The 14305-nt window shown below is 44.0% G+C and overlaps 1 protein-coding gene across 1 annotated transcript; it reads right to left on the reverse strand.

Annotated features, from left to right (window-relative positions):
• Nucleotides 1–10219: 10219 nt before the first annotated feature.
• On the reverse strand, nt 10220–14208 carry FBXO48 (F-box protein 48). Its single transcript, XM_053380476.1, has 3 exons — nt 14050–14208; nt 11938–12298; nt 10220–10752 (listed from the first exon to the last, which is right to left on the reverse strand). The coding sequence occupies exons 2-3, from the start codon at nt 12262–12264 to the stop codon at nt 10591–10593; spliced, it is 489 nt and encodes a 162-aa protein (XP_053236451.1). The 5' UTR covers nt 12265–12298; nt 14050–14208; the 3' UTR covers nt 10220–10590.
• Nucleotides 14209–14305: the final 97 nt, after the last annotated feature.

Below are 14305 nucleotides of genomic sequence, written 5' to 3' on the forward strand. Positions count from 1 at the left end.
GGGCTGGCCCAAGACACCTTGCTGCCTGAGGTGAACCAGAAAATGGCACCCACCCAGAACTGTCGTTTGTCAAGGGTGCTGGGTTAGAGCATGGATAGGAATATCAGGCTCACGGAGGCAGGATCTGCTACCCCTTCCAGCTTTCCAGAACCTTCTACTCTGGTTTTTCCTGGTTTTTTCTTTTTCTTTTCTTTTCTTTCCTTTCCTTTTTTTTGGAGTCTTTTTTACTTTATTTATACTTATGCATCATACAATAAAACAGAAAAAATACAAATCATACAAATAAACAGAATAAAGCCAGAAATACATAGATACAGTCATACCTCAGGTTAAAGTCGCTTCAGGTTGGGCATTTTCAGGTTGCGCTCCATGGCGACCTGGAAGTAATGGAATGCATTACTTCCGGGTTTCGCCACTCGCGCATGCTGCTCTGGATACAGGTTGCATTCTGGATACAGATACAGGTTGCACTCTGGATACAGGTTGCATTCTGCTCTGGATACAAACGGGGCTCCGGAACAGATCCCGTTGCATTCCAGAGGTACCACTGTACAAACATAATGACATAAACTGCAATAAAAAATATAAGCACTATACTCTCCTAAGAAAAAGGAAAAAGAGAAAATATAAAGAAGAAAATAAAAAATGATTTTAAAAAATGTGACTTCCAACTAACTAGCTTTAACAATTCACCATCCCTCCTCCCCAAGCAGTGTGACTGGATTCTAGTCCTGGATTGGAAGCTGGAGCTGTCACTGAGCAAAGCTCAACTCCTGTCTAGCCACCACAGCATTCCCCCAATATGGTGGTGCTTTGCAACATTTTGAAGACAGGCTGTCTGGCTTTCTTAAAGCACACTGTACAAGCAATTGTCTCAGGAATCTCTTCCCCTTCTTTCCTTCCCTTGCCATACTTTTCCAAAGTGATCAACAAGGTGGCATGGGCAGGGCAGCATTGTTACCTGGTTTCCCAATGCTACACATCGCTGCTGGTTACTGAGAGGGAGAGTGGGAGGGCTGAGGCCAAGGGGAGCTCCACGTGGTGCAGACACAGTAGTGGGGCCAATCTTGCTACTTCACTACTGCTTGCCTCCATCCCATATGTTTAATTAAGATTTAAAAACCCCAATTAAACAAGTGGTTTGGAATAGGAGAAGGCAACAAAGCATTTAACACCCTTAGGACTGGCCCCCAAGTTGATTCATTTGGCTACAACACTGTTCTACAACACTGTTGCTAACTTCAAATTATGTACATTATGCATATATTTACATATTTCCAATTTTATCATTGGAAACATTTTATTTTATCTTTGTTTTTGCATAAGCAAACAATTTCTAAATTTTCAGTTTTCACAGAATAATTTCAAAGCACCTTATAATAAAATAAAATAAAATGAGAGGTAGTGACTGGCTCAGGGATACCCAATGAACTTCATGGATGAGCCAGAACATGAACCTGGGTCTCCCAGTACAAGGCCAACTCATAGAAGCTTCTACATACTTATAATGAGCTCCACTTAAAAAATGAAACAGATACCACACACATCTTGTGCAAAAAGGATAGAAGGATGAACTTATGTAAGCTGTGTGAAAGTGGAATGAGTTCAGTACTCATTAGTTTGAATTTCACAACTCCATAAAATGGACAGGATTTGCTCTGAATAACAACCAGCCTGTGAAAAGACTGAATCATTGATAAGGAGTTATGAGGATCAAATCAATTGTGCAGTAAATGATGATGGAAGTTCCATTGAATCCATTTTTCTCCTCACATCTTCAACACTAACCCTTAAAGGAGAAGGGGAAGCCTCATTGCTCCTTGTCTCTTGTTCCTGACATAGCTTTTGCTACTAATCTGCTCAGCCGAGAAGCTACAAGCCCAAGCGTACAAGCCTGGAATGGTGTCAAGCGGGTGCTGCGTTACCTGCAAGATGCCAAAGACTTCTGTCTCAAGCAGTCAGCCAAGGGCGACGTCAAGTTGACGTGTTGGGCAGACAGCAATTGGGCGAATCTGGAAGACAGGAAGTCCGTTTCTGGTATGGTGGTGAAGTTCGGGGACGCTTTGGTTGGGTGGGAGTCCCGAAAGCAAAGTCTCATAGCGCTCTCCTCTACTGAGGCTGAGTTTGAAGGAAGGTGAGGACAGGTGACCTCACCTAGGCCTGAAGTCATGCCCCACCAAAGCAGGCTCAAAGCTTCTCAGAGCTTTTCAAAATCATTTTTCTCAGCAGCTAAAAGGCATTAGCTAAGCATCAGAAACATTCCGCTAAAAAGATTGCAACAAAGGTAGGGAACACAGTCCATTGTTTCTCAGGCCTTTCTGATGCCTTCTGGCCTTGCTAAAGAACCACATTGCAACTTACTTTCTGTCCGGGAACCATGCCAGAACAAGAGATTGAAACATATATGAACACTCTGAAACCCCTTTCCTGCCAAGAGTCCCAATAGTCCCAAGACAGCTTTCTGTTCATGCTCAGAGGACTCCTGAGGGAGGAGAAAGGAGGAGGGAACTGGAAAGGGGTATATATGCTTGTGCACAGGACTGTGAACTTTGTGCATGCTTTTGTGACTTATCACACTTGCTCCTTCTACCAGTTCATGGATGGTAGAAATAAAAGCCTTTTCTCCGGAACTATTCCTTGAGTGTCTGTTGACTCCCACTTCCCTTTCCCAGGCGCAATATTTTTCCCACCCGAGGGCAAAGCCTCATAAGGCTACAAGTTCAGTGTGCTGTCTGAGATTTGCAGGGAACTGGGGTTCTATGTGTGCTCGGTTTAAGAGATCTGCGGAGAGTGTTGCTTGCCCATCACGGTTTGGGAGGACAAACAACCCTGTCTGAAATTGGCAGAGTCTGGGCAGTTTAAGGCCAGAACCAAACACCTAGACATCCGTTTCCAGAATGTGTGTCAGAGCGTTCAGTTGGGATTAGTGGAACTGAAATATTGTCCCAGTTCGAAGAACCTGGCAGATGAGTTCACGAAACCGCTGACCTTCCAGCGTCATGGGGAGTTCTGTGAAGGTCTGTGTTTGGGGTAAGTGGTCACACTTACATTCTCCCAGTGCAGGATAAGAGGGGGTGTGAGGTTTGGTGTTTACAGAGAGGCAGAGAGACATCATGTCTGCTGTTTCTGAAGGAGTGCTTGTTGTTTTATCTGTCTGATGTAAATAAAGCTGTCTAGTTTAGAAGAACTACAGCGTGTGGACTCTCTCTTCACTCACAAGTCAAACACTCGCTGTGCCTGCTCTGCTACAAGTCCGGGAATTCTGTTGCTGTGGAAACGTACCGTACCGGTCAGTTCCTGGGTGATCTGACTGGTACCGGTAACTCCTGACCAACTGTTGCCCACCTGTGGACCTCCATATGTCACTGGACTGCAACTTCCATCATCCCTGGCCATTGGTCATGCTGCAGAGGGCTGATGGGAACTGGAGTCCCAACACCATCTGGAGAAACCTCAGGTTTGCTAACCATGGTTTAGAACAGACTTCCTCAACCTTGGCCCTCCAGATGTTTTGAGACTACAATTCCCACTGGTCCTGCTAGCTAGGGATTGTGGGAGTTGTAGGCCAAAAACATCTGGAGGGCCAAGGTTGAGGAAGCCTGGTTTAGAAAGTGCACTGCAGTATCTATCACTTCAGTCTGGTTTGGATGAGCTTGAATAGTAAGTAGGCCAAGGCTGGCTGCAGGGGCTGTTGACAAGCAGATTTAGGGCAGCACAACAGGTTCTGCCGCCTCTGGTATGGATGCACTGCATCCCCTCTTTGACTTGTGCCATCTAGTATAGACCCCCACAGTGCCACCTGATTGATAGGAACAATGTCGCCAAGATATTGTTATAAGTGTTTTTGGGGGGACACCTCTGAACCCAATAATGAATGTCAGAATCTAGCGAGGAAAGGAAAATGCAAAGTACAGAAATGTGCCAGAAAAGGAATTCCTGACTGGGCTGCTTGAATGCCAACCCTTATGAAACAATGCCAGGCACCCTCACAGAAAGTTCACAGGTCTGTGCAAAACAGGGGTTGCCAAGGTGACGGGGAGGACTGAGAGCTGACAGGAGAAAGTGCCCTTTTACGGGAGGTTTGGGTTTTTGGCAAGAGGTGTGCTGGGAAGAAGGAGGAGGACAAAGGCCAGGCCTCCACAAACAGCTGGGCAGGCCAGAAGTTCACGCAGGAGCTGGAAGTCAGAGCTATATTGGCTACTGAGCACTGAGCCTCTTGGACTTGCCGATTGGAAGGTCGAAGGTTTGAATCCCCACGATGGGACGAGCTCCCATTGCTCTGTCCCAGCTCCTGCCAATCTAGCAGTTTGAAAGCACACCAGTGCAAGTAGATAAATAGGTACCACTGCGGCGGGAAGGTAAACGGGGTTTCCGTGCGCTCTGGTTTTCGTCATGGTGTCCCATTGCGCCAGAAGCAGTTTAGTCATGCTGGCCACATGACCCGGAAAGCTGTCTGTGGACAAATGCCGGCTCTCTCGTCCTGAAAGCAAGATGAGCGCCGCAACCCCATAGTTGCCTTTGACTGGACTTAACCATCCAGGGGTCCTTAACCTTTTTACCTTTGCCTTTTAGTGACCGGAGGTGCATTGCACATTGTACATTGCGGCAGCCTTTGGCTATGTGCAATAAAACTGACTGATTGACTGACTGGAGGTGCTGCAACACAGATACTGGGAGCCATGTCTTACTGCTGCTTTGAACCCCAGCTTGCTGAAGCTATGACGGGAGCAACAGGAGACACTTGGGGTTCTGCACCCCCTCCATTGCAGATTTCCAGGCGTAAATATGTGCTAATAGAACATATTTCTTAAAGACTCTGCTGTCCCTTGCTCTTTCCAACGGAGACAACCCTGGGAAGGGCCTGGAATTTTGCACTGCTCATGGACCTTGGGGTGTAACAGAATGAATGTATGCTAAAGGGCAGGACTGAGTGTGTCAAGATGACACCACAACTCAGATGGACCACAGAATGCAGTACCTGATCCAGAAGTACCTTTCTGAGTATATCAGCCATTTTGGTTGTGGTAGGTAAGCTTGAAAATGTGTGCACACATTGATGCTAAAAAGAGCATGATAATGCACAGACAGAATGATAGAAATCAAGGGTCTCTGGTTTCTTTCCCCAGAGTGAGTGGGGAAATTCTCTGGTAAAAGTGGGATTGGTATAGTGTAGTGTACCCCAAAACTTAGTAAAGCTGTGTGACATATCTGCTTGAATGAATGCATAAATTCATTATGCCAAAGAACAATGAAATGTGTTACAAACAGAATTGTTGTTGTTGTTTAGTCGTTTAGTCGTGTCCGACTCTTTGTGACCCCATGGACCAGAGCACGCCAGGCACTTCTGTCTTCCACTGCCTCCTGCAGATTGGTCAAACTCATGCTGGTAGCTTCAAGAACACTGTCCCACCATCTCGTCCTCTGTCGTCCCCTTCTCCTTGTGCCCTCCATCTTTCCCAGCATCAGGGTCTTTTCCAGGGAGTCTTCTCTTCTCATGAGGCGGCCAAAGTATTGGAGCCTCAGCTTTAGGATCTGTCCTTCCAGTGAGCACTCAGGGCTGATTCCCTTCAGAATGGAGAGGTTTGATCTTCTTGCAGTCCATGGGACTCTCAAGAGTCTCCTCCAGCACCATAATTCAAAAGCATAAAAAGAAACCAGGCAAATTTATAAAGGGAGCAAAAGGAAGTTCTGACTTTATTATCTGCTTCCTAATTTGTACTGATGACTAGCTCACTGAATTCAGTTATCTTATCAGTAACGTAGCTAGAATCATCAAATGAACAGAAAATATCAAAATATCTGGGAAGAGTACTAAATTTCTGGAGGAATCAGCCTCTCTCTGGCCTCCCTGCAGTGTAAAAAGGAGATGACCAACAGATTCATCATTCCAGTTCCACAAAGACAAAATCTTTAACTTCAGCAGAATCTTATTAAATTGGGCAGTTAGAAGAACAGAGGGCAAAACATTAAAACAAGTGAGCACTAAAGCTTTCCAGTACTGGTAAATAGTTAATGTCTGCAAATATGAAATTCTGACAATTTCATAAAGTGTGGAACTGGAGGTCATCGCAGCACAGTGCCTCTGAACGCCACAACCTTACATGTAGTATAATTTCATGTCCCTGAACAAATTTCTCATTTTGGGCTCAAGGAATGATTACAACAGCAGCAGCAAGAACATTTTTTTAAAAATAGGGAAAAGTGGTCAGGTTCACGTACACCATGCCTCAACCCTTAATCATGTACATGTTTCATCATTATTTCTGAGTTCTAAAAATTAATGTTTTAAGGGGAAACTACTCATTGCTAGCCTTTCCTGTAAGTCATCAATGCTGACGGGACTACAAATGTGTCAGTGGTTCCACAATGAAAAGGGAAGAGAGAGGAGGAAGATAAAGCTTGCTCATTTAGCCAATGTCTTCGTGATAATTGCTGTGTGGTTCCTACCACCCAGGCTCTTACCTCTAAAAATATGCTGTAGTGTTGCAAACCAAGGAAACCGGAACTCATCCTATTTTTTGTACTACAATATGATGTGTCGGTCTCAGAGTTATAAAAAGGTCACTGAGGCTGTGCAAACTCTACACCACTGTCTGTGTTTCTGTGCTATCTTGATTATTTCATTGCTTCATGGCTGCTGTCCTCAGCTTAAACAAAATATAATTATTACTATTTATTTATTTATTTATTTCCCGCCCATCTGGGCAGCTCCCAACAGAATATTAAAAACACGATAAAACGTCAAACGTTAAAAACTTCCCTAAACAGGGTTGCCTTCAGATGTCTTCTAAAAGTCAGATAGTTGTTTATTTTCCTTGACATCTGAGGGGAGGGGGTTCCACAGGGTGGGTGCCACTACCGAGAAGCCCTCTGCCTCGTTCCCTGCAACCTCACTTTGTATTCCTCATTTTCCCATTATCTGTCATCATAAATCCCATTATCTGGTTTGGCTTCCATTAAAAATTATTTTCATTATTTATTAAATGTTTACCCTGCCCTTCTTCCCAAATGAGCACAGGGTGGTAAAGAACAAATTAGCAAAATATTATTGAATGTACTTAAGAACATTAAGAACATCTCAAAGTAGCCATCACAGCTAATAATTTCAAGGTTGCCAGGAACAGTGTCTTTCAACCATCGGATATCTGAACATTAATGAAGGAGACAGACATGCTTCACCAGGGAGAGTGGAACCTTCACCAAGTATGCCCTATCGCAGGTTCACACCAACTGGGCAGCACCCAGAAGGACCAACAGGGCCTCCTCTGTTGATTGTTGTTATCTGAGATGTCAATGCCATCTGGGCAGCACCGACCCAAGAGCAGCATTAGCAAGAAGCCTCCCCCACCACCACCACAGGGTCAAAGATGGTTAACATTAGAGGAGTCACCCTAGAAAATAGGGACACTTGGAGGGTCCACCTTTGCTGCTTTTGCAATATTTGGTTTACTTACAGATGCACAGGTGGAGCAGAGGTGGAAGTAAGCAGCACAGCAGCCGTTAGATACGCTGCCCCACATAAGATCTCCAGAGAGATACCTGCATCGTACAGGGCCTACGCATCTCACAACTAGTGCTTATCTTTCTCTTCCTCCACAGTTTTTCGCAGAAACAACCTCAGATCATTTGTGATTGTAGCATGAGATTGAGACAAGAATACCTTATAAGTATGGCAGAAGTTGTGCTGAAGGCCTTGCTCTACAGAAACCTTGCTCTCTACAAAGTGCTGCAATCATTTAATTACTTGGGATAGTAATCAAATTGGCCTGGCTGGAATATGTCCTTGAACTCTAGTATAACACTTCTTACTTGCCTTGATGGAAGATGGAGTTGTTTGTGAGTGTGTCAAAACTAGCCTACTGTACAAAGGTAAAATTCACATTTGTTCCTCTGCCTAGCTTTGCACCAGGCAACATTCACTTTTGGCATGTTCCCTGGAAGGTAGCTGAAAAAGGTTCCCCATCCCTGGGGTATAGGATTGCATTCCAAACCACCGTAAGCCCATGTCTCTAGATTATTTTACCTCCTAGTTATCTGGTGATCTCCTAGAGAAATCAAATGAAATTTGAACATATGGCATGATAAAAGTCTGTAATTCTGTCAGGACAAGTTATTTGTTGTTTACTGTTGTAACAATTGTTTTCTCAAAATTTATCCTCTGTACCATGAAAATGGGACGCACATGGCGCTGTGGGTTAAACCACAGAACCTAGGACTTGCCGATCGGAAGGTCGGCGGTTCGAATCCCCGCGACGGGGTGAGCTCCCGTTACTCGGTCCCTGCTCCTGCCAACCTAGCAGTTTGAAAGCATGTCAAGTGCAAGTAGATAAATAGGTACCGCTCCGGCGGGAAGGGAAACGGCGTTTCCGTGCGCTGCTCTGGTTCGCCAGAAGCGGCTTAGTCATGCTGGCCACATGACCCGGAAGCTGTACGCCGGCTCCCTCGGCCAATAAAGCGAGATGAGCGCCACAATCCCAAAATCGGCCACGACAGGACCTACTGGTCAGGGGTCCCTTTACCTTTACCATGAAAATATATGAAAACATTTAGAAACAAAAAAGGTACAATACAATGCACTTCTACTCAGAAATGTTCCATTGAGTTACATGGGTATTGCTCTCAGGTTACTGGGTACAGTTATTATTAATCTTCCACATATTTTTGGAAAGTGTCTGTTCCCTGTGCATTTGGAGCACTTCTGCCAATCGCTGAAGACAATACTGAGCTTGATAGACCAGTGGCCTGCTTTGGTATAAGGCAGCTTTCTACATTCTCTTTTCTCCCTTTTGTCTACAACCAGAGCTCACTCGAGATCTCCAAGGGTTTACACATTGAGGGCAGAGATATAAAGGACACCCCCCAACACACACATTTAAACACAGAACTACAAATTCCCAGCAACCTTAACAAACTACCATTCCCAGGAGTCTTTGGGAGAAGTCGTGTGCTTTAAATGGATGTGCTTTAAATGTACGGTTTGGGTCTACTGCTATGAGGGGTACATATACTGGTGGTATAGTTACAGCATATCCTCTGTTCTGTCATGGTAACATGGGGTTGTATGCAACTAAATACAGTGGTACCTCAGGTTACATACGCTTCAGGTTAAATACACTTCAGGTTACAGACTCCGCTAACCCAGAAATATTACCTCGGGTTAAGAACTTTGCTTCAGGATGAGAACAGAAACTGTGCAGCGGCAGCACAGCAGCAGCAGGAGGCCCCATTAGCTAAAGTGGTGCTTCAGGTTAAGAAGAGTTTCGGGTTAAGAACGGATCTCCGGAACGAATTAAGTACTTAACCCGAGGTATCACTGTAGTTGTGCTAGTGGAAGCTGCCACAAAAAAATATTTCCACTAGTGCAATGGGGATTCCCCCTTCTCTTCCTCCACATGCACTCTGCTCTGTCTCCAACTCTGCTCTAAAAGGTTGGGGGAAACCCCAGAAGAGATTTAGGAAGCGCATAGGGAAGGAGAGGAAGAGAGGGTTCTGTTGTGCAAGGAAAACCCTTGTGCTGAGGGAACCTTAGCTGTAGCACTGGGATGACAACCTATGGACACAGGGGTTGCTGATACGAGGCCCCTTTTAAAAATCCTTCTCCCCCTCTCACTGCCCCACACTGAAGTCAACGAGATGAAAATTCTTTGTAATATATCTGGAGGTAGCAATGCTTCTGAATACCAGCTGCTGGAAACCATGAGAGGTGCTCTTGTGCTCATGTTCTTCTCCTTGGTTTCCCACGAGCATCTGCTTAGCCCAAAATAAGTAGCTGATTGGTGAAAACAAGATGCTGGACTAGATGCGCCTGATCCAGTAGGGTCTTGTTTGGATCTTATGTTCTTAGCTGCTGCAAAGATGCACCATAGGTGCGATGTGATCATGGTCTGTCATAGTTTAAGATACAGCGTAAGTGTGCACCTCCTCTGTGCCATCCATCACACCCACCTCTCCACACCATTTTAGCCATGCTAGCAGTTCCACTGGCCTATCTTGGATATTCTGCTGGTGTATCTTTTGTGCTAGCAGTGTAGCTCAAGTTCATGCAGCATGGCAGGGCTTCCATCAAATCCCACAAACCATTAACTACCAGCTCTCAGGTATAGGATTGCTCTGTTTCTCAACCTTTTCCTCTGGCCCAGCATACCAGATAATATGTGAACCAGAAAACTGCATGGAAACAGACAATGAATTACAAATGTTCTTTCTCTTATTCCAGATGTATATCAAAATCCTTCTGATGACTTTATTCATGCAGCAGGCATGTTCCTTTTCTTTTCATTACTATGTCATCCTAAGCTTCCCTTCCAGCTAATTCCTGCAACAGGTTAAGGCAGAATATAATAACATTCCAGCTTTCAAGCATGTTTTGACATATTTTGCAAAGTACATTTTGGGAGAGTAGTCCAAGAAGAGAAATACACACACACTGTGTTTCAAACTTTAAAATAAACAATTAAATAACAGCAGCTCTGAAAGTGCAAAACAAAACAACAGCAATGTGTAAAGCTGCCACAATTGTATATAGAACACTCTTTTCTGCAGATGAGTTCATTTCTAGTTCCTTCTGTGTAAGATCCTTCTTTGGGCATTTTATCTTTCCAGTTCGGCTTCCAGGATTTCTCCCCAGGTGTCCACATCCATGGGATACATGCTCTTTTCTGGCAAAGCAACACGGGAATGAATATTGCTATATTTCCCACTCAGCCATTCATACTTCACCTTGCTTTTCCAGTAGTTTCTCAGGAGCGTGACCTGAGGGTGGGAATATGAGAAAGGCATGAGCAATGAATTAAATTGGCTCTCCTCTTAAGGGCACAAGTAACCATTCCTTGCAAATCATTTCACAAATAGAACTAAGGACTGCTTGTTCCTGTTGCTAAATGTGACACATTGGAACTTTTTTTCATGCAGGTTGTACCATGTTAAAATACTGCTAATGCACAAGAGAAGGTAAAAGAAATAAATGAGACTACATTCTAGCCATTATAGGTTTAACATTTGCTCTGCTGATCTATTCAAGCATTATATATGGAAACACCCTAAAACTGAGAATGACTTACACCAGAAAAATGTACAGTGGTACCTCGGGTTAAGAACTTAATTCGTTCTGGAGGTCCGTTCTTAACCTGAAACTGTTCTTAACCTGAAGCACCACTTTAGCTAATGGGGCCTCCTGCTGCCGCTGCGCCTCTGGAGCCCGATTTCTGTTCTTATTCTGAAGCAAAGTTCTTAACCTGAAGCACTATTTCTGGGTTAGCAGAGTGTGTAACCTGAAGCATATGTAACCTGAAGCGTATGTAACCCAAGGTACCACTGTATTTGCAAGTTAAAATGAACTCTCAAGATATAGGTTTACTACTGCCCACTAGTGGACTATGGAAATGTTTACCTTAAGGCTAGGGAATGTGGTATTGTCTAGATTTTGCAAGCCTTTGAACTCCCATCATATCTGACCATTAGCCATGTTGTGGGGGCTGGTGAAAGTTGTAAACCAAAATATATTGATGTGTGTACCATGTTGGATATCCTTGTTTTATAGCAGTGCAATGTAAGATTAAGAGCCTAACAAGCAAAGCAATTCAGTAATTACTGTGGCATCAGACATGTGCTGCGACTGTGCTAGCCAAAGGGCTATTATATCCAATGTATGGTTAGGAGATGATTATTTTCAGAAATAATCAAAGATGATTATTTTCAGAAGCCTTGAGAATGCATTGTTCTCTTTTACATATTGTTTTTATTGATTAAGGGGGGGGGGAGCTAAGCTATGTTTTTCTGTACTATTATGATGCTGTGTCAAACCACCTTGTTAAATGGGAATGGAACTTGAGATGAATGGCCCTACCAAATGGCAATTGAGCCTAACAACTTGGGTGCTATTGTGCTTGGACTGAAAATCTTCATTCACCACTACAGTTTCAACAGTCAAATGTTTACCTTCCATGAATAACCGTTTCCTCTGTCGTCATCAATCTCTCGCTGACAGACAGCCCTTACAGTCAAGCAATGATGTTTCCATAAATCATCACAGTTCTCAATGGTCTGATTCCAACTTTTGCATGTCACTGCAGCATTGCATAAACTTTGAATGTCAAGTTCACTAAAAACTTTTAAGCTGACTTCTAGCGGGAACAGCTGCACAAAATCTCTTTGGCATGTTTTTATCTTCTGCTCAGAGGGTTGAATGGACAATTTCTTACAGGTAGTACTGGCAACAGTCTGCTTGTTTCTTCTGGAAGTTGTCTGCTTAGAGCCTTTCTTCATAATTCAGATATTGTTAAAATACCAACCACCCTTTCTGGAAAAAGTAGAATTATCAATGAATGTTGTGTTAACTGATGTGGAACTTATAACATCAATTCTGCTTAGAAACATTTAACTGATTATTGTTGGGCCCCATCTGCACTACACATCTGAAGCTGCATCATACCACATTAAACACGCATGATTACCCCAAAGAATCCCAGGGACCATAGCCTGTTATGTGTGAGAGTTGCTAGGATATTCCTATTCCCTACACAGAACTACATTTCCAAGAGTTCTGTGGGAAGTGTAGCTCTGTAAGGGGAATAGGGGTTTCCTAAAAGCTCTCAGCACTAACAAATTACAGTTCTTGTTAAGTTGTGGGTGAACATATCAGACGACACAGCGATTCTTCAAACAGCTCTTGTTTATTCACAGGCCAGAAGAGAACTGAACTGAAGGGTTCAGCCAGCCTGCTTATATAGAGCTCCACTAGAACGCAACAGTAACTATTTTCTGTAACTATCCAATCACTGAACGTCACTTTCAATCCCTTTTTTGCATATGTGGACCTGAGTGAAAACTATCTACATTATCCCCCTGCTGGCCCAGGGTGAGAACTTCCGTACATAACAGTTCTCAGGATATTGGCACGGGAGGAGCTTTAAAATGGTATGAGACTGCATGTGGGGCCTGGACAGGTGGCAAGGCTGCCTTAATAAATGCAAAAATGCACAGCATTTTTGGGCTGCAAAACAGCATTGCTATTTAGCCTGCTGAAAAAGGAGACTGAGAGATTTGATAACTGTCTTCAAATATCTTAAAGGCTGTAACATGGAAGATGGAGCAAGCTCCTTTCTCCTGCTCCAGAGGGAAGGACCTAAACCAATGGCTTCCAGTTACAGGAAGAGAGATTTTGACTAAATACCAGGAAGCACTTTCTGACAGTAAGAGCTGTTCGACTGTGGAAAGGTGGTGGACTCTCCTGCACTGGAGATTTTTAAGCAGAGGTTGGATGACTATCTATCATGGATGCTTTAGTTGTGAGTCCTGCTTTGCAGGGGGTTGGACAAGATGACCTTCAGGATCCCTTCCAACTTTAAAATTGTATGATTCTATGTTTTGGGACTTCCTCTCTTGACACTATTTCCCCCCAGGTTTTCATAATATGTATCAATCCTTTTGGGATCATCCATGCTTCTGCTTCTTCCGCCGCTTTTAAACCTGCTCTTTACTGTGGAACTGGAGCAAACACTGGTCAGGTTTTTCACAGAATGATGTTTGTGCCATTCCGGCAGAAAAGAGTGGGTTTCCCCAAGGAAAGCAGCGGGGCAAACGGAAAACTGCTTGGACCCGTGACTAGAAAGCCCCGGGCAAGAGGAAAACATCTTGGACCTGTGCTTTCTAGACACTGGACAAGCTGAGTGTGGACAAGCCTGTTAAAAGTGGAAATGAAACAAAAGGCAAACACAGAAGTAGCAACTGTTTGGATTTGAGGAAGGGGAAATAACTACTGTAAAGACATATGAATGTAAGCTGTGAGTTGCCTCTAACATAAAGAGCCATTAGATTTTCTGGTTAGGTCCCCCCTCCGAGTTTAAAATGTATTTATTTGTTTCTCTCCCTCCCCCCCAATCACCCGAGTTAAAAACATATTTATTTGACTCTAATTTAAAAGTGGCCACGTGCAATGGGTGGCTATGCAGCTGCTCTGAATTTCTGTGAGTATTTGGGCAGCTAGGCCTTATTCTTATTATTAAGTAATTAAATTTGTATGGACTCTGAGCACCAGAAGGTGCTAGTTACTTTGGGTCAGTTTATCGAGAATGCAAGTGTTTTGAGGGAAATATTTTGCATGTGTTTTTCTTGGTAGCCCTGGTAAGTTTTGAGAGGATTGAGGCGAATTGACTCGGCCAAGCTCAGGCAATGTTTGTTTACACGGCCAGCTGTGGCCAATGGGAGCCTCGGGATACTCTCCCACCACGCCCCCAATCGCTAAACCGGCTTCCAGTTGCGCCCCCTCCCCTCCCCTTTCTACTCGGGGATTGGATGTCTGGAGCGC

This window comes from Podarcis raffonei, chromosome 3 (genome assembly GCF_027172205.1).
Source record: "Podarcis raffonei isolate rPodRaf1 chromosome 3, rPodRaf1.pri, whole genome shotgun sequence".
NCBI lineage: Eukaryota > Metazoa > Chordata > Lepidosauria > Squamata > Lacertidae > Podarcis > Podarcis raffonei.

What these genes read in the sequence shown, in the direction of transcription:
- FBXO48 (XM_053380476.1), bottom strand. Translation starts at nt 12,264, where the DNA reads ATGAAGAAAGGCTCTAAGCAGACAACTTCCAGAAGAAACAAGCAGACT. An exon ending in GAAACGGTTATTCATGGAAG is followed by an intron (nt 10,753 to 11,937) that starts GTAAACATTTGA and finishes TCCCACCCTCAG; the next exon opens with GTCACGCTCCTGAGAAACTA.